This window comes from Phocoena sinus, chromosome 11 (genome assembly GCF_008692025.1).
Source record: "Phocoena sinus isolate mPhoSin1 chromosome 11, mPhoSin1.pri, whole genome shotgun sequence".
Classification (NCBI taxonomy): Eukaryota; Metazoa; Chordata; class Mammalia; order Artiodactyla; family Phocoenidae; genus Phocoena; species Phocoena sinus.
The window spans coordinates 38,890,807-38,914,778 of NC_045773.1; the positions used below are offsets into that span (position 1 = coordinate 38,890,807).

General features: G+C 49.7%; 4 protein-coding genes across 14 annotated transcripts in view; 3 read left to right on the forward strand and 1 right to left on the reverse strand.

Annotated features, from left to right (window-relative positions):
• Window positions 1-4,847: 4,847 nt before the first annotated feature.
• On the forward strand, window positions 4,848-17,005 carry AMT (aminomethyltransferase). Of its 2 annotated transcripts, XM_032649611.1 has the most exons (10): window positions 4,848-4,858; window positions 10,163-12,031; window positions 12,134-12,301; window positions 12,822-12,902; window positions 14,082-14,213; window positions 14,620-14,698; window positions 14,988-15,133; window positions 15,218-15,398; window positions 15,792-15,947; window positions 16,050-16,995. In XM_032649611.1, the coding sequence occupies exons 2-10, from the start codon at window positions 11,735-11,737 to the stop codon at window positions 16,226-16,228; spliced, it is 1,419 nt and encodes a 472-aa protein (XP_032505502.1). In that variant the 5' UTR covers window positions 4,848-4,858; window positions 10,163-11,734; the 3' UTR covers window positions 16,229-16,995. The 2 variants fall into 2 exon arrangements, with proteins under 2 accessions (XP_032505502.1, XP_032505503.1); XM_032649612.1 differs by lacking the exon at window positions 4,848-4,858 and having other exon boundaries at window positions 11,585-12,031; window positions 16,050-17,005.
• On the forward strand, window positions 7,053-11,435 carry NICN1 (nicolin 1). The gene is made up of 6 exons (XM_032649613.1): window positions 7,053-7,229; window positions 8,553-8,729; window positions 8,979-9,092; window positions 9,541-9,612; window positions 9,928-10,032; window positions 10,107-11,435. The coding sequence occupies exons 1-6, from the start codon at window positions 7,098-7,100 to the stop codon at window positions 10,146-10,148; spliced, it is 642 nt and encodes a 213-aa protein (XP_032505504.1). The 5' UTR covers window positions 7,053-7,097; the 3' UTR covers window positions 10,149-11,435.
• A 293-nt stretch (window positions 17,006-17,298) lies between the features above and the next one.
• Window positions 17,299-20,900, reverse strand: TCTA (T cell leukemia translocation altered). 5 transcript variants are annotated; one of them, XM_032650239.1, is made up of 4 exons: window positions 20,466-20,900; window positions 20,059-20,161; window positions 18,539-18,618; window positions 17,299-17,505 (listed from the first exon to the last, which is right to left on the reverse strand). In XM_032650239.1, the coding sequence occupies exons 1-3, from the start codon at window positions 20,686-20,688 to the stop codon at window positions 18,576-18,578; spliced, it is 369 nt and encodes a 122-aa protein (XP_032506130.1). In that variant the 5' UTR covers window positions 20,689-20,900; the 3' UTR covers window positions 17,299-17,505; window positions 18,539-18,575. The 5 variants fall into 5 exon arrangements, with proteins under 5 accessions (XP_032506130.1, XP_032506129.1, XP_032506132.1 ...); XM_032650238.1 differs by having other exon boundaries at window positions 17,299-18,105; XM_032650241.1 differs by having other exon boundaries at window positions 20,059-20,113; window positions 20,466-20,896.
• A 101-nt stretch (window positions 20,901-21,001) lies between these two features.
• RHOA (ras homolog family member A) overlaps window positions 21,002-23,972 on the forward strand; it is a 52,554-nt gene continuing 49,583 nt past the window's right edge. The window contains exons 1-2 of one of the 6 annotated variants that reach the window (XM_032650233.1): window positions 21,022-21,289; window positions 23,478-23,505. The gene's annotated coding sequence lies outside the window, so the exon portion shown is untranslated. Of the gene's footprint in view, window positions 21,290-23,477; window positions 23,506-23,972 lie in introns of all 6 variants that reach the window. The other 5 variants (XM_032650234.1, XM_032650231.1, XM_032650230.1 and 2 more) reach the window with 5 other exon arrangements.

The following is a 23,972-nucleotide window of genomic DNA, read 5'->3' on the forward strand; positions in this document are numbered from 1 at the left end:
GCGGCCATGGCTCATGGGCCTAGCTGCTCCGCGGCATGTGGGATGTTCCCGGACTGGGGCACGAACCCGTGTCTCTTGCATCGGCAGGCAGACTCTCAACCACTGCGCCACCAGGGAAGCCTGGAGGCCATAATTTAAAGTAAAGAATACTAGCAAAAGTAACTTCATAGGTAAATATAAAAGCCAAGATCATGATACTTTTGGCTTGGTTTGTAATTTCTCTTTTTTCTACATGATTTAAAAGGCAAATGCATAAAACAATTATAAATCCATGTTAGTAGTCATAAAATGTATAAAGATATAATTTGTAACAATAACAGTATAAAGGGGGAGGAACAGAGAAGTATAGGAGCAGAGTGCTTGTAAACTCTTGAAACTAAGTTGGTTTATTCAAACTAGCTTATCATAAATTTAAGATATCAATTGTAATCCCTAAGTAAGCCACTAAGAAAATAGTTTAAAAATATACAAAAAAGGAAAGTGATCACTACAAAAGATCAACTAAATTTTTTTTTAAAGGCAGAAATGGAATAAATAAGCGTTCCCTGAACCCAATTCCAACATGTGTGTGGAGGCTTCCCCACAGGGTGTCTGAGAATTTAACTCAATTCTGATACGATCTATCCAGAGATAGAATCAGATTCCATGGGTCAAGGACTCAGTCCCACAAGACTGCCTTCCACTTCAGACACAGGTGAAGTTGTTACCTGTGCTTCTAACCAATTGGCCACAAATTGAGTTTACCATGACCCCCTCCAACTAACAATGCTAATCTCAACTCCAGGTTGTCACCTGTACTTCTGACCCACTGGCTATATATCAGAGGTTCCCAAGACCTGCTCTTCAATTTCGATTAATTTGCTAGAACAGTTCACAGAACTCAGAAACATTTTACTTACTAGATTACTGGTTTATTATAAACCAATTATTAAAGGATACTAATCAACAGCCAGAAGAAGAGATTCAAAGAGCAAGGCATGGGGAAGGGGTGTGGAGCTTCCATGCCCTTTCCAGGTACATCACTCTCCCCATATCTCCACATGTTCGCCAATGCAGAAGCTCTCTGAACCCTGTCCTTTTGGGGTTTTATGAAGGCTTCATTACATGGGCATGATTGATTAAATCATTGGCCTTTGGTGATTGATTTAATCTCCAGCCCCTCTCCCCTCCATGGATATCTGGGGAGTGGGACTAAAAGTTCTACTGGGAATCAGCCCCCATCCTTGGGTGGGATCCAAAAGTCACTTTCCCTGAAGAGTTTTCAGGAATTGAGGACAGGACAAGAGACCAGATATTAAACCATTGCTCTTCTCTCTCAGAAAATTCCAAGGGTTTTAAGAGCTGTGAACCAGAAACTGTAGATGAAGACCAAATATATATGAGAAATATATATTTTGGTCATTCAGATGGCATATATATGTATATATATATATATATATTTTTTTAATATTTATTTATTGGTTGAGCTGTGTGGCTTGTGGAATCTTAGTTCCCTGGCCAGGGATTGAACCTGGGCCCTCAGCAGTGAAAGTGTGGAGTCTTAACCACTGGACTGCCAGGGAATTCCCCAAACTGGATTTTTTTTAAAAAAGGTCTATCTACGTATATCTATTAGAGACTCACGTTAGGTATAAGGGCACAAAGAGGTTGAAAGTAAGGGGTGGAAAAATATATTCCATTAAAATAGTAACCAAAAGAGAGTTAGGTGGCTATACTATTGTAAGACAAATTAGACCTAAATCAAAACAGTTTACAAGAGACAGAGAAGGAAAATATTGATAAAAGGTATAATATAAATAAAAAGGTACAATATAGCAAAAAGATATAACAGTTATGAACATACATACATCTTACAACAGAGCCCCAAAATATATGAAGCAAAAATTGACAGAATGGACAGAAGAAATACACAGTTCTACAATAATAGTTGGAGACTTCAATACTCCATGTTCAATGATGGATAGAACAACCAGACAAGAGCAGTAAGGAAATGGAGGACTTGAGCAACACTGTAAACCAACTAAACCTAACAGAGATATACAGAACATTCCACCCAACAATAGCAGAATACACATTCTTCTCAAGTGAACATGGAACATTCTCCAGAGTAGGCCATATGTTAGGCCACAAGCAAGTCTCAATAAATTTAAAAAGATTGAGATCACACTGAGTATCTTTTCCTTTCTGGTCACAATGGAATGAAACTACACATGAATAAGATAAGGAAAACTGAAAACAAAAATCACAAATATGTGGAAATTTAACAACACACTGTGTGATGGTTAATTTTATGTGTCAACTTGAAATGACCATGGAGTATCTAGACATTTAGCCAAACATTATTCTGAGTGTGTGTCTGAGGGTGTTTCTGTGTCAGATTAACATTTGTTTATTTTTTCTTTTTCTTTCTTTTAGGTTTTGAGGTTAATATTTGAATAGACTGAGTAAAGCAGATTACCCTCCCTAATATGGGTAAGCCTTATCCAATCAGTTGAAGTTCTGAATAGAACAAAAAAGCTGAGTAAAAGGAAACCCCTCCTGTCTGATTGCTTGAGCTGGAATATTGTTCTTTTTCCAGCCTTTGGGGTACAACCAAAACACCAAGTCTTTTAGGGTCTCTGAGACTGCCAGATTTTGGACTGGAATTTATACCATCAGCTGTCTTGGTTTTTATGCCTTCAGACTTGAACTAGAACTACACATTGGCTCTCCTGGGTTTCAAGTTTGCCAATGGCAGATCTTGGGAGTTCTCAGCCTCTATAATCACATGAGCAAACAATTTATAAGTTTATAATCTCAATCTCTCAATTGATCTCTCTCTCTCCGCATATGTATATGGAGTGGAGGTGGCTGTCCACCAGAGAGATATTGAAACCGTGCACCTCAGATTGGGACTCGGAACCCAAGTGCTGGGACTCAAACTCAGCCAAAACCCTGACTGGGACTTGAACCCATGCAGCCGGCCAAAACTCACAGTCTTCCAACTGAGATCACACACCTGGTTTCAGGATTTAATGAAGCTCAGGCTCTTGATGTCTCATTGCAGAAAGAATCCAGTGAGAGACAAAGTGATAGGTAAGAAGTGGATTTATTTAGAGAGAAGCACACTCCACAGACAGACAGTGGGCCATCTCAGAAGGTGAGAGGAGCACCAGGGTATGGGTTATCAATTTTTACAGGGGTGGGTAATTTCATAGGCTAATGAGTGGGAGGAGTATTCCAGCTATTTTGAGAAAGGGTGGGGATTTCCAGCAACTGGGCCACCACCCACTTTTTAAAAAAAATTTTTTTAATTTAATCTATCTATCTATTTATTTATTTATGGCTGCATTGGGTCTTCGTTGCTGCGCATGGGCTTTCTCTAGTTGCGAGGAGCGTGGGCTACTTTTAGTTGCGGTGCACGGGTTTCCCATTGTGGTGACTTCTCTTGTTGAGGAGCACGGGCTCTAGGCACACGAGCTTCAGTAGCTGTGGCACGCAGGCTTCAGTAGTTGTAGCTCACGGGCTCTAGAGTGCAGGCTCAGTAGTTGTGGTGCTCAGGCTTAGTTGCTCTGCAGCATGTGGGATCTTCCCGGACCAGGGCTCGAACCCAGGTACCCTGCATTGGCAGGCGGATTCTTAACCACTGCGCCACCAGGGAAGCCCCACCACCCACTTTTTGATACTTATGGTCGGCCTTGGAACTGTCATGGCTCTGTGGGTGTGTCAGTTAGCTTACTGATGTGTTACAATGAGTTGTATACTGAGGCTCAAGGTCTAGTGGAAGTTGACTTGTCTGCCATCTTGGACCCATTTGGTTCTAATCAGATTATGTCATGTCCTCGGGCTATGTCATTCTTTCAAAGGTTGTGCCCTGCACCCTTCCCTCCTGTTTCAATATTGAGACTCATCTGCAATGAGGAGCCACATGGGTCTGTGTCTGCTCTCAGAGCTGAGGCCTGAAGACCAAAACCTGTCCGTATCCACGTGATTCTCAGGAGGGCTATAGTCCTCTGGGATTTAGGGAAACCTCTGCTCCAGTATGGGGGGGGTGGATGGCTCCCTAAAAGGGAAACCCTCAGGAATCTGGAGGGACCCAGGCAATGAATCATTAGTCTGAGTCAAAATGGAGATAGCGGGCTTCCTGGTGGTACAGTGGTTAAGAATCCTCCTGCCCTTGAGAACACGGTGAGAGGGAAGTAAACTGGGACGAAGTGAGATAGTGGCATTGACATATATACACTACCAAATGTAAAATAGATAGCTAATGGGAAGCAGCCACATAGCACAGGGAAATCAGCTCGGTGCTTTGTGACCACCTAGAGGGGTGGGATAGGGAGGGTGGGAGGGAGATGCAAAAGGGAGGGGATATGGAGATATATGTATATGTATAGCTGATCCACTTTGCTATACATCAGAAACTAACACAACGTTGTAAAGCAATTATACTCCAATAAAGATGTCAGAAAAAAAAAAAGAATCTGTCTGCCAGTGCAGGAGACACAGGTTCGAGCCCTGGTCCAGGACGATCCCACATGCCGCGGAGCAACTAAGCCTGTGTGCCACAACTACTGAGCCTGCGCTCTAGAACCCATGAGCCACAACTACTGAGCCCACATGCCACAACTACTGAAGCCTGCGCGCCCAGAGCCTGTGCTCCGCAACAAGAGAAGCCACCGCAATGAGAAGCCCATGCACTGCAACGAAGAGTAGCCCCCGCTTGCCGCAACTAGAGAAAAGCCCGCACGCAGTAATGAAGACCCAATGCAGCCAAAAATAAATAAATTTATTAAAAAACAAAATGGAGATAACAATGACCAGTCCAGAAGCCACAGGTTACAAATTATGATGAGACAGGGAAAGTTTTCTGTCACTGGAGGTCTCCAGGTCTGGGCTGGGAAGGCTTAGCTCCTCCAGGCTGTTCCTTGGGCTGGCTTGGAATCCTGGTTTTGCGTCTGTTTGATGTCCCATTATGAGAATCCTATGAGCTACACTGGGCCTGTGTCTCTGGAGCCCCTCACATGGAGAAGGCACAGGTCACCAAAGATGACTGTTGCCTGGAGGGTTCTGACCTATGAGGTAGGAGTCCAAAAGAGACTCTGTTTCCAGCTCTACTTCATATTGCTTTCTTGGCTTGGGAAATCACTGGCCCACATCTGGCCTCAGCTTTGTTATCCATAAAACAGGCTTAACTGACAATTTCTGAGGCATTGTTTCCACAAGTATCTGGAAGGATGATGATGATAATAAATATGATGTTTAATTTTTTTCTTTAAAAATCATGTTTATTGAGGAATAATTTATTTTGTTTTATTGTTTTTTAATTTCTTTATTGAGGTGTCTGTGTGTGTATATATATATATATATATATATTTTTTTTTACCAATTTTTATTTACTTATTTATTTTGCCCACTCTGTGCGGCCTGTGAGATCCTAATTCCCTGACCAGGGATTGAACCCATGCCCTCAGCAATGAAAGCACAGAGTCCTAACCACTGGACTGCCAGGGAATTCCCAATTGAGGTATAATTTAGATACAATAAAATGCACATATCTTAAGCATTGTTTAATGAATTTTGACAAATGTCTAGACAAATATAACTACCAGCCTATCACATCATAGAACCTTTCTGTCACCCCAAAATATTCCCCTGTACTTCTTCACAGTCACCCTTGGCTCCAGGGAAAACTGTTCTGATTTATATTACTCTATATTACTCTATATTAGTTTTGACTTTTCTAGAATTTCATGTAAGTGGAACCATACCATATGAACTCACTTGGGTCTGACTTCTTTTGCTTAACATAGTGCATTTGAAATCCAGTGTTGGTATTGTATATGTCAGTTGTTCATTTGTTTGTTTGTTTTTTATTGTGGTAAAACATACATGACATAAAATTTACCATTTACTCATTTTAAGTGTATATATCATTCATTGGCCTTAAGTACATTCATAGTGCTTTGTAATCATCACCACTATTTCCAGATTTTTTTTTCATCCATCCTGAACTGAAACTCTGTACTTGTTAAACAATAACTCTCTACTTCCCCCTCCCCAGCCCCTGGCAACCTCTATTCAACTTTTCTGTCTCAATGAATTTGCCTCTTCTAGGTACCTCACATTAGTGGAATCATATAATATTTGTTCTTCTATGTCTGGCTTTTTTCACTAAGTGTACTATTTTCAATGTTTATCCTTGTTGAAGCATGTGCCAGAATTTCATTCCTTTTTAAGGCTGAATAATTTCATTTTGTGTAATTACACTTTGTTTACCCATTCATCTATTGATAGCCTGTGGATTCATTCCTTTACTGTTGAGTAGTATTTCATTGTGTGGATACACCACAACTAGCTAATCTGTTCATTTGTTCATCTGTTGGACACCTAGATTATTTCCAAATTTTGGCTATTACGAATAAAGTCCTTGGATGGACATATGCTTTCATTTCTCTTGGGTAAATACTTAGGAGTGCAATGGCTGGATCATGTTTTAAGTATAAATTTAGTTCTTAAAGAATGGCCAAACTGCTTTTCAAAGTGGCAGGAAATTATCAATGCATGAGCGTTCCACAGTTTTGTCAGTTTTTAATTTTAGTCTGTTTAGTGGGTGTGTGGGGTTCTAATTTGTATTTCCTTGATGAATAATAATGTTAAGCATCTTTTCATGGGCATATTGGCTATTTATCTTTTCTTGTGAGTTATCTCTTCAAATCCTTCGCGTACGTAAAAAAAGGGTTAATATCTATTTTTGCAACCAGTGTCGTCCAGACACTATGCTCATTCATGCTCATGGCTTTATGCGCTTTAACTGACGCCCGCCCTGCACAGAGGAAGTAACCGACTGAGACTTCAGGGAACCTATAAGGCTCAGCACTAACTGGATCCAGAACGGCTAGGCCGTTTCTGGGCGTGGTCCCTGGTGGCTCTCTAAGGCACGCTCGGTGATTGGCTGAAGGAGCACTTCCGCAGGCGCTTCCGAATCCGGGCCCGCCCCGAGCATCGGTGATTGGCTGGGATGGCCGAGCGCGAGCCCTCTCGGGAGTTGTAGTTCTTGGGGCCCGGCTGGGGACGCCGGGAAAGACCATTGGTCTTACTTGGTCGCGGCAGCTGCCACCATGTCCCGCGTGTCGGTCCCTTGTCATGTGAAAGGTACCGTGGCCCTGCAGGTGGGCGACGTGCGGACCTCCCAAGGCCGGCCTGGCGTGCTGGTCATCGATGTCACCTTCCCCAGCGTCGCGCCCTTCGAGGTGAGCAAGCAAGTGGGCGCGACCGGGGCTGCTGGGCGGGGCTTATCTGGGAACTCGGACGTGTCCCAGCCATTTAATCGTTTACTGAAAGCCTCTGCAGTAGTACCTCGCCCAAACGAATCAGTTAAACATTTATTTCTTCCTTCAGTTAACACACAGTTACTAGAATGCAGCTTCCTCTTCTGTTCTCTTCAACGTCTCTCCCCAATGCCCAGAATGGCGCTGACACGGAAGTGCCGAGATAGTAGGCTAGGTGCTGGAAATACAGTTTTGAACCTAATAGAGGTGAGAGGTCGTTTTGTTCCTGGCCACTGACTGGGTATCATTAGACAATGAGTTACCCCCAAACCTGCCTCCTGCCCATTCCTACAGTCCCTGCTGGAGGTCTGGTTCAAATCATCCCTCATCCGGGTCTTCCCAGTGGCTCCAGTTTCCAGTCTCCAGTTGCCCTTCCACATCTGCTGGCAGGGTGACTGGACACTGCAAGACCTCAACACAGAGGACAAAGTCCACTTTCTAATGGCCTGGCATTCAGAGCCACTCTGTGTCTTTGCCCTACTTGCCTCTCGGCCCCAGACATTTTGTCCTGTAGTGTGTGGTTCTCCCCCAAGCTGTTGCTTACTCTAAGCTGGGAGACTTCATTACAGGGCCCAACCCTGGAAATCTGATTCAGTAGGTCTGAGGTGGAGCCTGTACACTTATATTAAAAAAAAAAAAAAATTTCCTTGAGTAATTCTGTTTTGTTGTATTTTTTTGTTGTTGCTGTTGTTTTTGGTTTTTTTGGCCTCACCACGGTGGGATCTTAGTTCCCCGACCAGGGATCGAACCCTGGGTCCTGGCAGTGAAAGCACCGAGTCCTAACCACTGGACCACCAGGGAATTCCCTCCTTGAGTAATTCTGATGAGTATCCAGTGATGAGAACTGCTTTAGCTAGGCTGAACCACTCTCTGTTCCAGGGGTATGCCAGGTCCTGTCACCCCTTGGTGTTCCTTTGTTTATGCTACTTTACAGTTTCTACCTTTCATGGTCCACTTGATGAACTCATCTGTACATTTTCTGATTCATCTAGAGTTAGGGCTCTGACCACTCACAGCATCTTGGACATGCAGCAAGATCCGAGGTTATGGTTTGTTTGCATGACGTGCTCATTTAGACTGTGAGTTCTAGGAAGGCAAAATCTCTTTGGGCCCCAGTGGATTCTTGTTGATATTGTTAGATTGGTAGAAGAGTACATTCCTAAGTGGAGGAAGAGATGGTGCTTTTGAACCCATCAGGCCCGGGGCCTAGGTGTGATTTGTTGTGATGGGTTGTGTGTGCCCTAGTTGCAGGAGATCATGTTTAAGAATTACTACACAGCCTTTCTGACCATCCGTGTTCGCCAGCACACCTCAACACACACTCCAGCCAAGTGGGTGACCTGCCTTCGGGACTACTGCCTGATGCCTGACCCACACAGTGAGGAGGGAGCTCAGGAGTATGTATCGCTGTTCAAGCACCAGGTCAGCTGGGACTCAGCATGGCCAGGGCAGCCCAGATGAGGGCTCACAAGAGGCCTGGGGATTGGGCCAGGATACCATGAGGGAAGAGGGGCGGGCAAGGTTGGCCTGAATTGTGGTTCTTGGGCAAGTGCCTTGGAGGAACTACTGTTTCCTTCTCAAAGGCCTGGGGAGGAAGCGCCTTGGCTCATTGCTGGTTGGCTCCTGGGCAGTGAGCTGGGGCCTCGGTGGGTCCTTGTGTGTATGTGTCAGATGCTGTGTGACATGGGCAAAGTACTGGAACTACGCCTGATTCTGCGACAGCCATCACCACTGTGGTTGTCTTTCACGGTGGAGGAGCTGCAGATCTACCAACAGGGACCAAAGGTAAGTGACTAGCTCAGAGCTGTTTGCTGGCCCTTTCTCCAGGAGGCTCCTAGCTATGGCTGGGAGGCCTGGGGGTACAGGTGGGAGTGGATGGGTAAGGATGGGGAGACTCAGAAGGAGTCCTTCATGGAAGTTAGCCAGGTGGGAATGCTGGAAGTTCATGATAAGAGGTGAGGCCACGTCCCGATATCCCCTGACCTTTGGGGCTACCTGCCTTTTTCAGATCTAGAACATTCAGGTACCCAGATATACTTCTGCTCCTTGTCTTCGTGGGGCTTCCTTCTGCATAGCAGAAGAGCTTAGGTAGTCTTCTGCCCCTGGGACCTAAACGGGATTTTCCCAGTTTCTGGGGCTCAGGGGCCCTTCTCTCTGCCTTCAGGACCTTGGGATCTGGTTCCAGGTCTCTCCTACTCTGCCTGCCTCAGGGCAGTATGCCTTTGCTTTGCAGAGCCCTTCCATGACCTTCCCGAAGTGGCTCTTGCACCCAGTGCCTTGTGAGCAGCCTGCTCCCCTTCTTGAGGTAAGCCCTTACCCTGGCTAAGAACCATGTGTGAACAGCTCTGGTGTCCAGCACAGGCCCAAGGGGACCCCTTTCTGCAAGAATCTGGGGCTGGACCCAGGGACCTTGGTTCACTCTGTGCACCTTCCTCCTGGGATTTGAGGCATCTCTGTGTGGGGCCGGGCCACCTACTCCACATCAGGCCCCATCCTCATGTTTCACAAGTCATCTGGGAATGTCAGCTGGAGGGCCCCATAGCCCAACTTGGCCTATCTGGAGTTATAAGGGCACTGCTGGGGACAGACCCATGGCCACTGACCCCTCCTTCTGGAGCAGGGTCTCCCAGACCCCAGCAGGGTATCATCCGAGGTACAGCAGATGTGGGCGCTGACAGAGATGATCCGGGCCAGTCATACCTCCACAAGGATCGGCCGCTTTGATGTGAGTGATCGCTTCCCTCTGCTTGGCTCCCGTTGGCCTGAATGGGTCAGATCTGATGGTCTTTTGTGTTGCAGGTGGATGGCTGTTATGACCTGAACTTGCTCTCCTACACTTGAGCTGTGGCCCTTAGTCAAGACGTTGGCCTTCCGTGCCCATCCAGGCCCAGCTTGGGCCATCAGAGGCTGAAGTGCTGTCCCTGTGCATTCCGAGTGTTGCCTGCATGCGCATTCTGTCGGGACTACGTCACAGAGTCAAGATTCTTGGGGGCTCACTGTGTTCCTTTAGCATGAACTCCTGGAGGGGATACACTGTCCTCACCTGACTGCAACCCAAACCTCCTCCTTCGCACTCCCTAAAAACACTCCAGTTCTATTACTAAGAATCCCCCTGTGCCCTCTGTCTCCCCTGCCAACATGAACATTCCTGTCTTCTGCCTGCTCCCTCACCCTGAGTGTAGTAGGCTGGGGTAACCTACTAGAACCTGCTCTGTCTAGCCTTGGAAGACTGCTATAACTTGGCAGTCGTAGTTTGGAAGCTTGAAGGAGAAACAGGAGCTGCGTTTTTCCTTCTGCGCCCCCTTATGGTCTTCTTTCCCTTTGTATTATGCCCACAAAAAGAAAATTCCTATCTAAACTTTTCTGCTGCTTGCCTAGGGAGCTACACAAAGCTGGGAATTTGGGCAGCCTGAGTCCCTTGGTCCCCGAGTTGGCTCCTGGATGTGTGTTCAAATGGGTCTGCCCCCATCCATCGGGTCTGGGCGGGTGCCCTGGGCAAGGCTGGGGCCTGAAAATGAGTCCTGGGACCTGTCTGCCATCTGACAGAGCCCAAAGCGCATCCTTGTCCCTCTTCCAGTTGCCCCCATCTAAGAGCCATGCTCAGTGTGATGAGAGATCAACCTTGGTGGTGGTGGTGGGGGCCAGGTGAGGGTTCTCATTGGTGTCTTTTAAGAGGCTGAGGTTTTCTACAACCCCAGGCCAGCAGCTGAATAAGACAGGCTGTTGCTCCTTATGAGAAAATCCTGCTCCTCTCTGTTTTTTCCTGGCTTTCTTCTGGGGGCTGTTATGAGGCAGTACTGCAACGTGTGTTGGACCTGGAAAATTGGATGTTTGTGTGGCTCAACAGCTTTCTAGGGGAAGGGCAGCCACTTTTTGGTGGCCACCTTCTGATGTCACCTATCAGAGTTCTTGTAGGTGGTATCTGCCTGCAGGGTCATTTACTAAGCCCCATTCAGCTTTTGCTAAGAGGGTAATGATCAGTCTTGTGCTCAGGGAGTAGCAGCTCTCAGTGTGTATGTGAGTGAGGGGGGAGGTCCCTGGGATGGCAGGGACCCTGCTTCCTGCACAGCTCTGTCCCCAGCACAGGGCCTAGTGTGCAGCAAGATCAATAAATACTTGTGGAATGCATCACTGTTTTCGCTGCCTATGTTTGCCCAGCGAGAGAGCTGGAGACCCTCACATGAGGCCAGGTTACTGTGGCACTCTGCCTGCCCGGCTGACTCCACCCTCCTGTGCCCTCTCCACCCCTTACCCTCCCCCCGTGCGACCTTACACTCCTATTGTCCTAAACTGGTGATTCAGGCCTTTCAGCCCTTTGCAGAACTTTGGCCCTTTGGAGGCAGGGCAGTCAGCAGGGGGAGGTCTAGCCCCCAGCTCTCTTTCTGAGTGGCTTAACTGGCTCCAACCGCCCAATCTGCCCTGATCAGATGGAAGCGCCCGGGGCTATTTCCCTGCAGCTGGGAGTCAACGCACTGTGTGCTCTAAAGCTGCGTCTGCCCTTGGGGCTGCCCACTCCCTCTTCTGATCCCCTGGGCGGGGGAGAGACCTATCTAAGCAGGGCTTGGACTACATCTCCCAGCGTGCCTGTCAGAGTGGTGGCCTCTGTGCGTCGGCTGCACCCGTTGCCGGCAACAATGCAGCGGGCTGGGAGCATGATGTCCCATTTGGGCTCGTGTCTCCAGGCGCTCCCCTCGGCCCTGCGCCGTTCTCTCAGTAGTGCACAGGTGGGATAGAGGGTGCTGGGTTGTGGTGCCAGTCTTGGAGGGTGGGGGAGGAAGAGGGCTGGGGTCTGGGGCCTTGGTGGCACTGAGCCCGGCCGCCCGCAGGACGTGCTCCGCAGGACACCACTCTATGACTTCCACCTGGCCCATGGCGGGAAGATGGTGGCATTCGCAGGCTGGAATCTGCCTGTGCAGTACCGGGACAGCCACGTTGACTCACACCTGCATACACGCCGGCACTGCTCGCTCTTTGACGTATCCCACATGCTGCAGGTGAGCCAGGGGAGTGCGCTGATTGCCAGGCCAGGGCTTCCTCTCCGTCCACAATGGTGCAACCCTCAGCTTTCTTTGCTGGGAGCTGGATTCCAAGGGCAGCCCTCTCAGAAGAGTTGGAGGTCTCAAGGGTGTAATGTACTATGGCCCCCAGTAAACTGACTCAGAGGTTCTCTTGATCATCTCCTGTCTTATCTCTCTAGCCTGCTCCCACTTAGTGGAGTGCCTCAACGTCCTGGGTTTTCCAGGGCTGCCACTCATTGTCATCCACTGTCCTAGGTATTGGTTTGGAAAAGGGGGTATTTCAGGAAGGTGCTGGGCCCTTTCAAGTTCCCTAACCTCCCTGAGTGCATCTCTTCTGTATTGGCGGGTGTGGGGGAGTCAGAAAGTAGGGCTTCTGCCACTTGCAGAACCAAAAGACTAGTCAGGCACTTTGGCTGGATTGGAATGTGCTGTGGGTGGCAGGGAGGATGCCTCCTAGCCCCGTGGCTTTCCAGAGGCTTTTTGATCTCTTTCCCAGACCAAGATATTTGGCCATGACCGGGTGAAGCTGATGGAAAGTCTAGTGGTTGGAGATATTGCAGAGCTAAAGCCAAACCAGGTGGGCCTCTCTTTTATTTCTGCTCAATGAGTGTTCTTAGTCATAAGCCAGCAAACCAGTCTGAGTCCCTGCTTCGGGCCTGGGGGCACAGAGATGGATCAGACACAGTTTCTCAGGGCTTTCGTTCTTGGGGGACAGAGTCCCTGAGTCATGTCCAGACACCCAGCCATCTGCAGGGAGGGTCCTATCCCATCCCCACCACATCACGCTGGAAGGCCAGAAACCCAGGTTCACGTCCTGTTCTGTGACCTTCCATGCTGCTTAACCCCTTGCAATTTAAATTGTAAGTCCTGGGAATTCCCTGGCGGTCCAGTGATTAAGATTGGACTCTGTGCACTCACTCCCGAGGGCCTGGGTTCAATCCCTTGTTGGGGAACTAAGATCCCACAAGCTGTGCGGCCAAAGAAAAACGAAAAGTGTAGTCTGTAAACCAGCAGCCTCATCGTCACATAGGAGCTTGTTAGGATACACTCTCAGGCCAGTTCTTCAGACCTGCTGAATCAGAACCTGCATTTTAACAAGATCCCCAGGTGATTCATGTGACCTCTTAACCTCAGGCTTTTATACTGTCCATCCAGTGGGGAGGCTGAGGCCAGCCAGCCTCAGTGTTATAGAGGGTTGTTGTGGAGCACATGGGATCATCAAGATAGACTTTGAAGCTGCTGCTGCTGCTTTTTTTTTTTTTTGGCCATGCTGGATCTTAGTTCCCCAACCAGGGATTGAACCCTCACCCTCAGCAGTGAAAGTGCCGAGTCCTAACCACTGGACCACCAGGGAATTCCCATAGACTTTGAAGCTTCTGTCCTGGGGTTTGGGGCACAGACTGAGTTGTCCTAGGTCTGGGTGGGATGAAGCATCAAGTCCTAGGTATGGTGGGTTAAGTGTGAGAGGGGCTCTCTGTACTAAATGGGGAGGGGTGCAGAGGCCCCACCAGATCAGGGAGGTGTCCCCCAAGGTGGGGAAGAGGTGAAACCTTTCTCAGTGTATGAGGATCAAAAACCCTGGGCTTGTGCAGGGGCCTGGGCTGACCCAGCCTTGCTTCTTGCACTGCCACCCCTCAGCTCTATTCACAAGGGTTCATGAGTTTGTGGTGGCTGAGTGGGCCCAGGGGCGTGTTTGACTCACACTTGATCTTGGCCTCCTGGACCTGGAGGCAATGATGCTCCACTTTGATGCTAGGGAACACTGTCGCTGTTTACCAATGAGGCTGGCGGCATCTTAGATGACTTGATTGTGACCAACACCTCTGAGGGACACCTGTATGTGGTGTCCAATGCTGGATGCTGGGAAAAGGACCTGACCCTCATGCAGGTATAGCCCCTCTGTGTCCCAGGTACCCTGTCCTCCTTGTTCACAGAGCAGCATCCTTGTTTTCCAGGACAGACCTGGAATGGATAAGGAGCTCAGACAATGGCTCTTTGAAAGAACAGTGGGCCAGAGCAGGCCCTCCCTGGAGCATGCTAAGTTTCAGTGGTGGGGAAGTGGGGGAGGTGGGGAGGTGAAGCTGATCCTTGCCCCTAAGTGAGGATCCTCTGGTGAGGATGGAAGGCTGGACGAGCCTGGTGTTAGAGCTGGCAGACCTGGGCTTGAGTCATCCCTACCACTTAGTAGTTATATGACCTTGTTAAGACGGGAACTAGCCTACTCTGCCGAGCTCTGCAGCACCAGGTGCTCAGTAAGGGGTCCCAGAGCAAATGTGGTATTTCTTTCCTTTCAGGACAAGGTTAGGGAGCTTCAGAACATGGGCAACGATGTGGGCCTGGAGGTGATGGATAATGCCTTGCTAGCCCTGCAAGGTAAGTGGGCCAGGCTGGGTTTGGAGCTGAACTTTGTCTTCCAGGTTTCCTCTACTGCTTGGCAGAGAGGCCGTGCCAGGGGAAGGTGAGGATGGTGCACCATAATTCTAAGTTTGGTATCATGCCCTCCTTCTACCTGCCACAAGGCTCCATGGGCTGTGGGCAAGAGCATCTTCTCCCACCTGCAGAGTGGGGCTTGCTCAGGGCTTGTTCTGGTCCCTAAGGGCTGTGATCCAGCTTTCTGGGGCACCAGGACCTGGACACTTGGTTATTGGCTCCCTGGGCCCAGGCCCCACTGCGGCCCAGGTGCTACAGGCTGGCGTGGCAGATGATCTGAGGAAACTGCCCTTCATGACCAGTGCTGTGATGGAGGTGTTTGGCGTGTCTGGCTGCCGTGTGACCCGCTGTGGCTACACAGGAGAGGATGGTGTGGAGGTTTGTCAAGAAGTGGGCACAGGGTAGTGCAGGGCATAGGACTCTGGGGCCAGCAGCCCATCTGCTCCCTGGTGTCCCTTGCAGATCTCGGTGCTGGCCGCGGAGGCAGTCCGCCTGGCAACAGCTCTGTTGGAAAACCCAGAGGTGAAGCTGGCAGGTCTGGCGGCCCGGGACAGCCTGCGCCTGGAGGCAGGCCTCTGCCTGTATGGGAACGACATTGATGAACACACCACACCTGTGGAAGGCAGCCTCAGTTGGACATTGGGTAAGCTGGGCTAGCACTCAGGGAGGGGATCCTGAAGGCTGGAGTGACCCTTGATGAGACCAGCCAACCCAGGACTGCCAGTTTCCAAGGTTGTATAGCCTGGAGCAAGTGGCACAGTCTCCCTGAGCCTTCATTTCCTGAAGGTACCACAGTGGCTTTGCCCAGTAGATATTGAGGACCCTCAGCAAGCTGAGGTGGGGAGCATGGCCTCCAAGGCCAGGGGTCAGTAGGTGGATGGCTGACTGCACTGCAGGGGAGGAATGGGGTCTAGGGGCAGCCTGAGCGAAGGGGCCTTGATGCTGGATAGATGTCACTTGGGTTCCTTGTCACTAGGACCTCCTGTGGTCAGGGGTCCTACGGACTCTGGCTTAAATCTGATGTGTCATGTTCCAGGGAAGCGCCGCCGAGCTGCCATGGACTTCCCAGGAGCCTCAGTCATTGTTCCCCAGCTGAAGGGCAAGGTGCAGCGGAGGCGTGTGGGGTTAATGTGTGAGGGGGCTCCTGTGCGGGCGCACAACCCCATCCTGAGTATGGAGGGTACCGTGCTTGGTAGGTTGACCAGGGAAGTTGGAGAGCCCTTGTCTCTTCCCTAGGAGGGTGGGGACCCTGGGCTGGCAGGGTGGTGTTGACACATGGCGTCTGCCTGGACAGGTGCTGTGACCAGTGGCTGCCCCTCACCCTGCCTAAAGAAGAATGTGGCGATGGGTTATGTGCCCTATGAGTACAGTCAGCCAGGTACCCTGCTGCTGGTAGAGGTGCGGCGAAAGCAGCAGATGGCCATGGTCAGCAAGATGCCCTTTGTGCCCACAAACTATTATATCCTTAAGTGAGGATGACTTGGAGCAGGGCCCTCTCCTCCAGGAGCCTTACCCTGGAGGGCACTGTACAAGGGGCTAGGGGTTTGTACAAGGGGTTTGTCAGGAAGCTGAGGCAGAACACACTTGGGGTGGCTAGGTGGAGGCTGGTACTGGTTGTCTGGGTAACGGGGTCACACCACCTATTCCCACTTCATCCTGTGCCACTTGCAACTTCAAGACCCCATTTCTGAGTGATGGACCAGCCCACAGTCCCATTGACCCCACTCTTGCCTGCTGGAGAAGCATCAGTTCTGGCACCTCGCCCTTCCACTCTGCCAGGTGCTGCCTGTGGAGCAAAGGCTCACCTTTAGGGGGAGGAGAAAGCCTGCCCAACCTACCTCACCACGGTTTCTCACACTGCAAAGGGTCACTACCTTGGGCAGTGCCGGCTACCTCCTCTGGTTCACTTTCCATGAATTCAAACTGTTGCCTCTTCCTGGGCAGGGATGATTCCTGACTCACAGAGGGTTGGCCTAGTAGGGCTGTGGTGCCCATGTGTAAACTTGGGGATGGCTGAGGGGGGCATGGACTCATTCTTCCACATTCTCCAGTTGGCCCAGCCTGCTGCCCAGCAGCCAGCCATGCCAGGCTCACCACCTGTTCTGAGCCCCAGGGCTGTTGTAGGGCAGGCTGGGCCTCCTCCCAGACTTGCCTTATCCTGGGCTGACCTTCGTCCCTGGGACTTATTACTGGACTTCACTGACTCCTAAAGAAAATAAAACATTAAATGAGCTTCCTTCCTTCTTGCTTGCTAGAGTCCTAGCTTCATTGTTCTCTGTCCACAGGGTTCCTAGGATGCCAGTCCAATGCCTGCCTTCCTGGCCCAGACTCAGAGTGGGTTCCCCTTGAGAGGGGCAGGTCTATAAAAACTAAAGGGGAGAGTGCCCCTACTGGGCACCACCACTGCTCCTCCAGGGAGATGGCATCACCTCTACACCTCTGCAAGTTGTATTCTGGGTGCTCAGGGGCAATAGCCCCCAGGGTGTTCCCTCTCCAGTTTCCCCTGTGCGTGCACACTGTCCTGTCAATAACCACACAGCTGATGCACTTCCATGTTTAATAAGCCACATCCTCAGTTGAGCCTGGGGTGAAATATGGGACCAATTCTGAGTGTGGTGTTTGTTGTCAGTGGGTAGGCCTGGGGCTGCAGAACCATTATCCCACCAGCCAGAAGATACTCCGGAGTACTCGTGCATGAGCTCAGCATAGTCCTACTCCAGTGCACTCTGCAAAGACAGCCTAGGCAAAGGCTGCCAGATGGAAATGTGACATTTAACAGCGAGGAAGGAAGCAGTGGGACACTGAGGTAGCTGCTGGCCCAGCAGAAGCAGGCAGAAGTATGTCCATCAGGGAAGCAGGCAGGTCTAGGGCCACACTGCTTTCAGGAACTGGTGTTTGCCACTTATACCTTAATAAGTTCCCTTGGCTCACTGTGGAAGTGGCAGGCCTGCCTAGCCTGTGGGCTCTTAGAACGAAGCTCCTCTGGTTCCAGGTCAAGATGGGGAAGTGGTGAGGCTGCAGGGCACGATGGGGCCGCTTTGCACTAAACAGCTCAGTATGTCCCTTTGAGGGGCAGGGTACAGATCCACAACCCCACAGGCACTTAAGCAGTGGAGATGGGAGGTCACCCCTGGGACTCAGCCACTTTTAGGTACCCAGCTTCCTTCTGGGAGGGGTTAACAGGAATATGAGTACAATGAAAAGACAACTTATATAGCCTGACTCACACCTGGAGAGCTCAGGATGAGCCAAAGGAGGTGGGTGTTTGGTGTCCACTGTCTTATACTTGAATGGCCAGCTAAGTAACCATAAAATATAAGGCTGTGTCCAGGCCAGGATTCCCTGGGTCCCTGCCAACAAAGCAAAACCAAATAAAGGAAACCCCAGGCTTAGGGGAAAACAGACCTGCCTTACAAATCTCAGAGCTGGTCAACCTCAGGCTTCCTCCCAGGGACAAATCTCTACAGGGTCACATCCCAGGGGGATGGGAAGAGGAACAGGAAAAAGCCAAGACAGAAAATGGACTGTTGCCCTCCCCAACCCAGAGGCTTCTGAGCTGACCCCTGAAAGGAGAAGCATGCCTTCTCTCCTTAAGCCACCCAGATCAGGGTACAGGCAAACTCTTTACTGGCCCAATGCCTGGGGCTGCTGGAGGCAAGACCAAGGGCAGTGGAGGCCCAACCCTGCAAGCACTGGCATACTCCCTGCCCCCAACCTCTACCCCTGCTGCAGTCGTCCCTGGGGTCTGGGCAGCAGCAGAACCCAGTATGGGAGCCAGCAGACCTGGTGATGTTCCTGGAGACCCCTCTGCTGCCTTCCCTTATTCTCTGTGGGTTTTAAGAGGTTCATTTGCTGCTGTTTCCCTGAAAGTGATAGAAGAGAAGAGGGGTTATTCCGCGGACAGCATAACAGTCCCCTTGTGGGGGCTGAGCTGGGCTCAGTAAGGCCACACTATAACCTAGACCTCTCTGCTGAGCTTCCACAGCCCTCACTGGGTCCACCACTTTCCCCTGCAGACTTATTCTTCCTCCTGCTTCTCCACTTTGTGAATGGTGCTCCCATCCTTCGCCAGTTGCCAAGGACAGAAACCTGTGCAGTGGCAGGCCTCGTAATTGGCCTCTTGCCCTCTCTATTGGACACCTTTACCTATTTGCCATGAAGCAGGCAGTTATAAAAGCAAATTCGGTCAGGCCATGGCTTTGCTGAGTCCAATAGCTCCTTGAGACTTGGGATAGGGTATTCCAGGTCCCTTCATGCCTTTATGTTTGAGCTCCAGTGTCACAGCCTTGTCTATCCTTCCAATATGTCACCCTTGTTCTTGCCTCTAGGCCTTGTTCTGTCCATTCTCTTTGCTTGGTACACCCCTAGCCTTTGCCCTCAGCTTAGGTGTCTGACTTGGAAGATACCAGCTCTGATGACCCTTGCCTCTGCACTGCTGCCCTCCCCTTTTATTTATTAAAAAAAATTTTTTTAATATCTTTATTGGAGTATAATTGCTTTACAATGTTGTGTTAGTTTCTGCTGTACAACAAAGTGAATCAGCTATATATATACTTATATCCCCATATCCCCTCCCTCTTGAGCCTCCCTCCCACCCTCCCTGTCCCACCCCTCTAGGTCATCACAAAGCATTGAGCTGATCTCCCTGTGCCATGCAGCAGCTTCCCGCTAGCCATCCATTTTACATTTGGTAGTGTATATATGTCAATGCTACTCTCTCACTTCGTCCCTGCTTCCCCTTCCCCGCCGTGTCCTCAAGTCCGTTCTCTACATCTGTGCCTTTATTCCTGCCCTGCCACTAGGTTCTGCCCTCCCCTTTTAAATCTCTGGTTCCACCTGTGAGCAGGGCCTGGGTTGTTCTTGTTCTCTGGACCTAGTGTGGCCCCTGCCATGTGGTAGGAGCTCAGAGATCAACTGAATGAACGCTCTGATTAGTGAGTTCATGTTTTACAGATTAGAAGGCTGATCTGATGAGTTCAGTCAGTGCACTAAGGACAGAGGCTCCTGCCTTTCCAACTGAGGGGCTTACAGTGCAGTGGAATCTCTACATCTCTTACAGTGGAGTTGCCACTACATCTCTGAAGTTGTGACAATAATGCCACCCACCGCACAGGTTACTGAACAGCATACAGATGGGCTGTTCAGACATCGATGTCACTTGAAGCCTGAGCTCTAGTGCAGACCCTGGGGTTTGCTGCAAAGCTGGTGGCCTCCTACCCTGAGAACTCCCTTCCCCTGTCCTCAGCTCAGGAGTGGCCTCTGCCTGATAAGCATGGGGTAGACATAGGAGTAGATTTACTCACCAGGAAGGGAAATGCGTGGAGCCATCAGGTGTGGATCCGTTCTGGCCGCCCAGACCTGGGGGCAGGAACACATCCAGAGCTGCAGCAAGCTGGGGGTGGGTATCTGAGCAGGCATCAGCCCAGGTCAGGTTAGAGGCCAGTGGTATTGTTTGATGGAGAGTGTAGTGGAGGCCCTAAGGGACTAGTGGTATTGTCTGACGGGGGTCGAAAGGAATTTATATGTGACGGGTGGACTGGTGGGGTTTCTGGCGTGAAATGGTATGTTGACATGGGTCAGGGTACAGCGTTAAGTTGTGATGAGGTTCTCAGGGGACCCACTGGTAGTCTGGGGGGGTTCTGGGGAGCCCAAAGGTACAGTCGGTGGGGGAGGGGGTGGCCGGCCCACGGAAGTTGGTGGATCGTCTCACCTGGCCGGTGATACAGCCCGGTCACCGTACTCCCGTAGAACCCCCACGCCAGCTGGATGCTCAGGAGACTTAACACCAACCAAAGCAGCAGCAGCTTGAAGAGGGTCACGCGCGTGTCCTGCGCCTCCCACTCCAGCAGGAACTCGCTGCCGAGGGCGCCCAGAGCGCCCAGCACCGTGGCCGGCAGAGCCTGCAAGGACTGCCCAGACCAAGGCTCCGCCATGACTGGCCGGCGTCCCAGCCAGGGGACTGTCACCGTAGTCCCCACTGCGCAGGCGTCTGGTCTTCCGGAGCCAGGCCCTCTAGTGCGCACGCGTAAACCCACGGAAGGCGCGTCTACCCCGCTTGCGCGAAGAGTTGGCAGTTTGGGGAGGAGTGTTAAAACCGCGCACGCGCACCTAGCCCCACCCTGCTTAAAGGATGAGTGACTCGAGGAGTATAAAATAGCAACCAGGTCTTTTATAGCCCAGGAGTTCCCATGATGCCCCACGCGGCTGCAATGATTGGTTAAGAGTCTTGCTTTTAGGGTGTGGACACGCTCCTAAGCAATCGTGGCTGAGCAGGGAGTGCGCGCCCGTGCGCGGGGCCGCGACTGGGGCCGGCTCGAGCCCGCTGGGCACACGGGGGCGCGCACGTCTCTCCCCGCCCTCCCGCCGCCGTCGCCGCCCGCTCTTGCTTTCTCGCGCTCCCCGCCCGTTGCTCTCCGTCGGTTCTCTCGTTAGTCCGCCGCAGCCTCCTCAGCTACCCGCCGTAGTCTTCGAGCTTGCGAGTCGCGGACAGGAGTCGTCGGCGCGGAGAGGCCGGACTCGGAGTCGTCGCCTGAGGTGAGCGAGAGGGTTCCCTCCTGGCGCCGCGGTGCCCCGGGCCCGCCCGCCCGGCACTCTTCCGACCGCCAGCCAGCCGCCGCCCCGCCGCGGCCGCGCCCCACCTGCTGCTCTCGGCCGGCAGCACCAGGACCCTGGCCCCGGACCCTGGCCCCTGACCCTGACCCCAGGCCGGGGACCCAGGCCCCGCTTCCCGAAGCGACGGCCCCGCCCGCGCAGTCCCCGGAAGCGCGCCCCGCGGCCTCCCGCGCCCCTTCCCCCGCCCGGCCAGGCCTGCTGGAGCCCAAGCCGCCCGCCAGCTCTCGGTCCCCGTCGCTTCCTCTCCTAGGGCCGCGCCGGGCAGGGCGGGGGCTCTAAGCTGGGCCCCACGAGCTGCTGGGCAGCCGGCCCCTGTGAAGCGCGCGTGGCTGTTGGAGTTGAAATGGGAAAGAAACTCTTTACAACTCCATTTTGGCTTTTACGTTAAACATGAAACATGAATCACCGTTTTATACTGCGTGAAGTCCAGTTATGTTTTGGGTATTTTCTTTTTTAATGCAGTATGCTTTGAGATTGTGTAAGTAAAATATAGTGTTGAAATCTTAAGGGTTAGAATTCTTCGGTATTTAAAAAAAGGGAATTTTCCAGTTGAAAGGAACATTTTTTCATGATTTAAACTGTGTGTCATCAAAATAAAGTATTAATTTGCAATTTTGCTTAGTCTAAATTACTGCCTTGATTAGGAATCACCTGGACATCTGTCCTTAGTTACCTGATGGATCCAGTTACACGTTCACTAAATAGTACTATTTGCACTCAAATTGATTTGGTCAAAACCATGTTTAGTAGTTTATGATAGAAGGTTGGCATTCTTTTTCCCAGAGTTGGTTTCACTTGTGTTTCTTAATGATCCTTATTTTAAATTTTTACCTCTGTTGGTAACTCGTTTGATTCTTTTTGTGTTTAAGACAGTTTATTGAAGTAAATGTTTCTTGCAGATGTGTGATAAGATTATACTCCTGCCAGATCTGAAGAGGGAAAAATACTTAAAAAATTCTTTTAAATGTTGTATGTGGTGAGAATTTTTCCGCCACTTGGTGTCACACACCCAGATGTGTAATGCTTATGTACTATTGCCTGATTGTCACTTTAGACATGGCTAAATTGGGAGGGATGCTGCTTTGAGCATTTGGCACAAGTGACATTGTTTGGACTGAAATAGAAGATTAATTCTTAATCGTAAAGGATAACTTGAGGGATCTCTTTTGATAAATTGTCTTGAGTAATTCTATCTACTTTTTTAGAGCACTAGTGGCTCTTGGGGACATAAAATATATAAGATGAAGAAAACAAACAAAAAATATATATAAGATGGAACTTGGTTTTAGTCAAAGTCTAGTCCTAGACTTATAGCCTCTGTTCTCATAAATATCTGTACTAGAGGGAAGAAGAGAGTAGGAATCCACTGACTTTTTCACTGATCAAGAATTTTAGACCTGAAAGGAATCTTTAGGACTTGTAGTCCAACCCCATTTGCAGATGAGAAACTGAGTCCCAGAGACTTAAGTAAATTTCCCAAGGTCATATGTCTAGTCAGGTGCCAGCCAGAACTATTTTCACTGTAAGATCTTCTCCATGTACTCCCAAACAGCTTGCTTAGAGTCAGCTAAAATTCAGGACTTTCAACTTATTCCAACTGTTTCTTCATTTATGTATTGCTGATTTTTCATGTATTGGGAGAATCTGAAAATTTTTCCAAGCAAATTTCAGTTCTCAAGCTTTTACTCTCTTTTCTGTAATTTGGATGGTCCTACAGCAGTTGATTGAAATAGGTAAATGAATATACAGGGTCTCTGCTTGGGCTAGTTCTTGCCGTGAGGTGTTTTGGTCTTCTTGAGGGACCCAGCTTCTTCCACAGGCAGGCCTAGACTCCCCTGCTCCAAATCCAACATAGTTAGGCCCTGATAAGATGTTATCGGGCAACTGTGGGCTCTTTTGACTATTGATTTGAGGTGGGATGGAGAGAAACAGTATATATTGAGAATATAGTTTCCTGTGTATATGTACGTGGTGGTGGTTTTGCTGGAGTATTTTCAGTCCTGATTCCTTGTTTGTCAGTTAACTCCTTTTAAAAGTTTAACCTGGTCATGTGGGGGTGTAAGTTATTAGAGTAAAAACAGGTAGATCTTCAGGTGTTTCTTGTCTATAGGGTGGAGTCCACGCTGTGACTGGAGAAGGTGGGTTGCTACTTTGGGCCTTCTTAATTGTCCTGGAGCTGAGAGAGTCACGTTAACTTTGCCAGAAGAAAGACTGATATTTCAACTTGTAAGAGCACAAATTTGGGCTTGCTGGGCTTCTATAGACAGCACCTCGGGTTTAATTGCATTGTGGCTACTAGTGATAATGATAAATGGTACATAATCACTGGATTTTAATCACATATATTTGTAGTTTTAAAAGGTCCCTAAAGGTATTTTGTCTTCCCTTATGACTTAAGTTTATTCCTTTATGCACCTGGCCTGTAGAACTATTTGCTTGTACCTTCACATTAAGATAACCAAATTTTAAACTTGTGTTAATGTGTCTCACTATAGTCTGCTCTTTGGGGACATGCTCATTGTTAAGTACTTGTGAGATTAATAAATTAAAATTCTCAGTACAGTTTAAAGTTAGTAATTACTGTAGAATTCCTATTTCAAGTGTT

What these genes read in the sequence shown, in the direction of transcription:
- NICN1 (XM_032649613.1), top strand. Translation starts at nt 7,098, where the DNA reads ATGTCCCGCGTGTCGGTCCCTTGTCATGTGAAAGGTACCGTGGCCCTG. An exon ending in CCAGCGTCGCGCCCTTCGAG is followed by an intron (nt 7,230 to 8,552) that starts GTGAGCAAGCAA and finishes TGTGTGCCCTAG; the next exon opens with TTGCAGGAGATCATGTTTAA. An exon ending in TATCGCTGTTCAAGCACCAG is followed by an intron (nt 8,730 to 8,978) that starts GTCAGCTGGGAC and finishes TGTATGTGTCAG; the next exon opens with ATGCTGTGTGACATGGGCAA.
- AMT (XM_032649611.1), top strand. Translation starts at nt 11,735, where the DNA reads ATGGAAGCGCCCGGGGCTATTTCCCTGCAGCTGGGAGTCAACGCACTG. An exon ending in AGGACCTGACCCTCATGCAG is followed by an intron (nt 14,214 to 14,619) that starts GTATAGCCCCTC and finishes CTTTCCTTTCAG; the next exon opens with GACAAGGTTAGGGAGCTTCA. An exon ending in TGCCTTGCTAGCCCTGCAAG is followed by an intron (nt 14,699 to 14,987) that starts GTAAGTGGGCCA and finishes CCCTGGGCCCAG; the next exon opens with GCCCCACTGCGGCCCAGGTG.
- TCTA (XM_032650239.1), bottom strand. Translation starts at nt 20,688, where the DNA reads ATGGCGGAGCCTTGGTCTGGGCAGTCCTTGCAGGCTCTGCCGGCCACG. An exon ending in CGGGCTGTATCACCGGCCAG is followed by an intron (nt 20,162 to 20,465) that starts GTGAGACGATCC and finishes ATGCCTGCTCAG; the next exon opens with ATACCCACCCCCAGCTTGCT. An exon ending in TCCACGCATTTCCCTTCCTG is followed by an intron (nt 18,619 to 20,058) that starts GTGAGTAAATCT and finishes TATCACTTTCAG; the next exon opens with GGAAACAGCAGCAAATGAAC.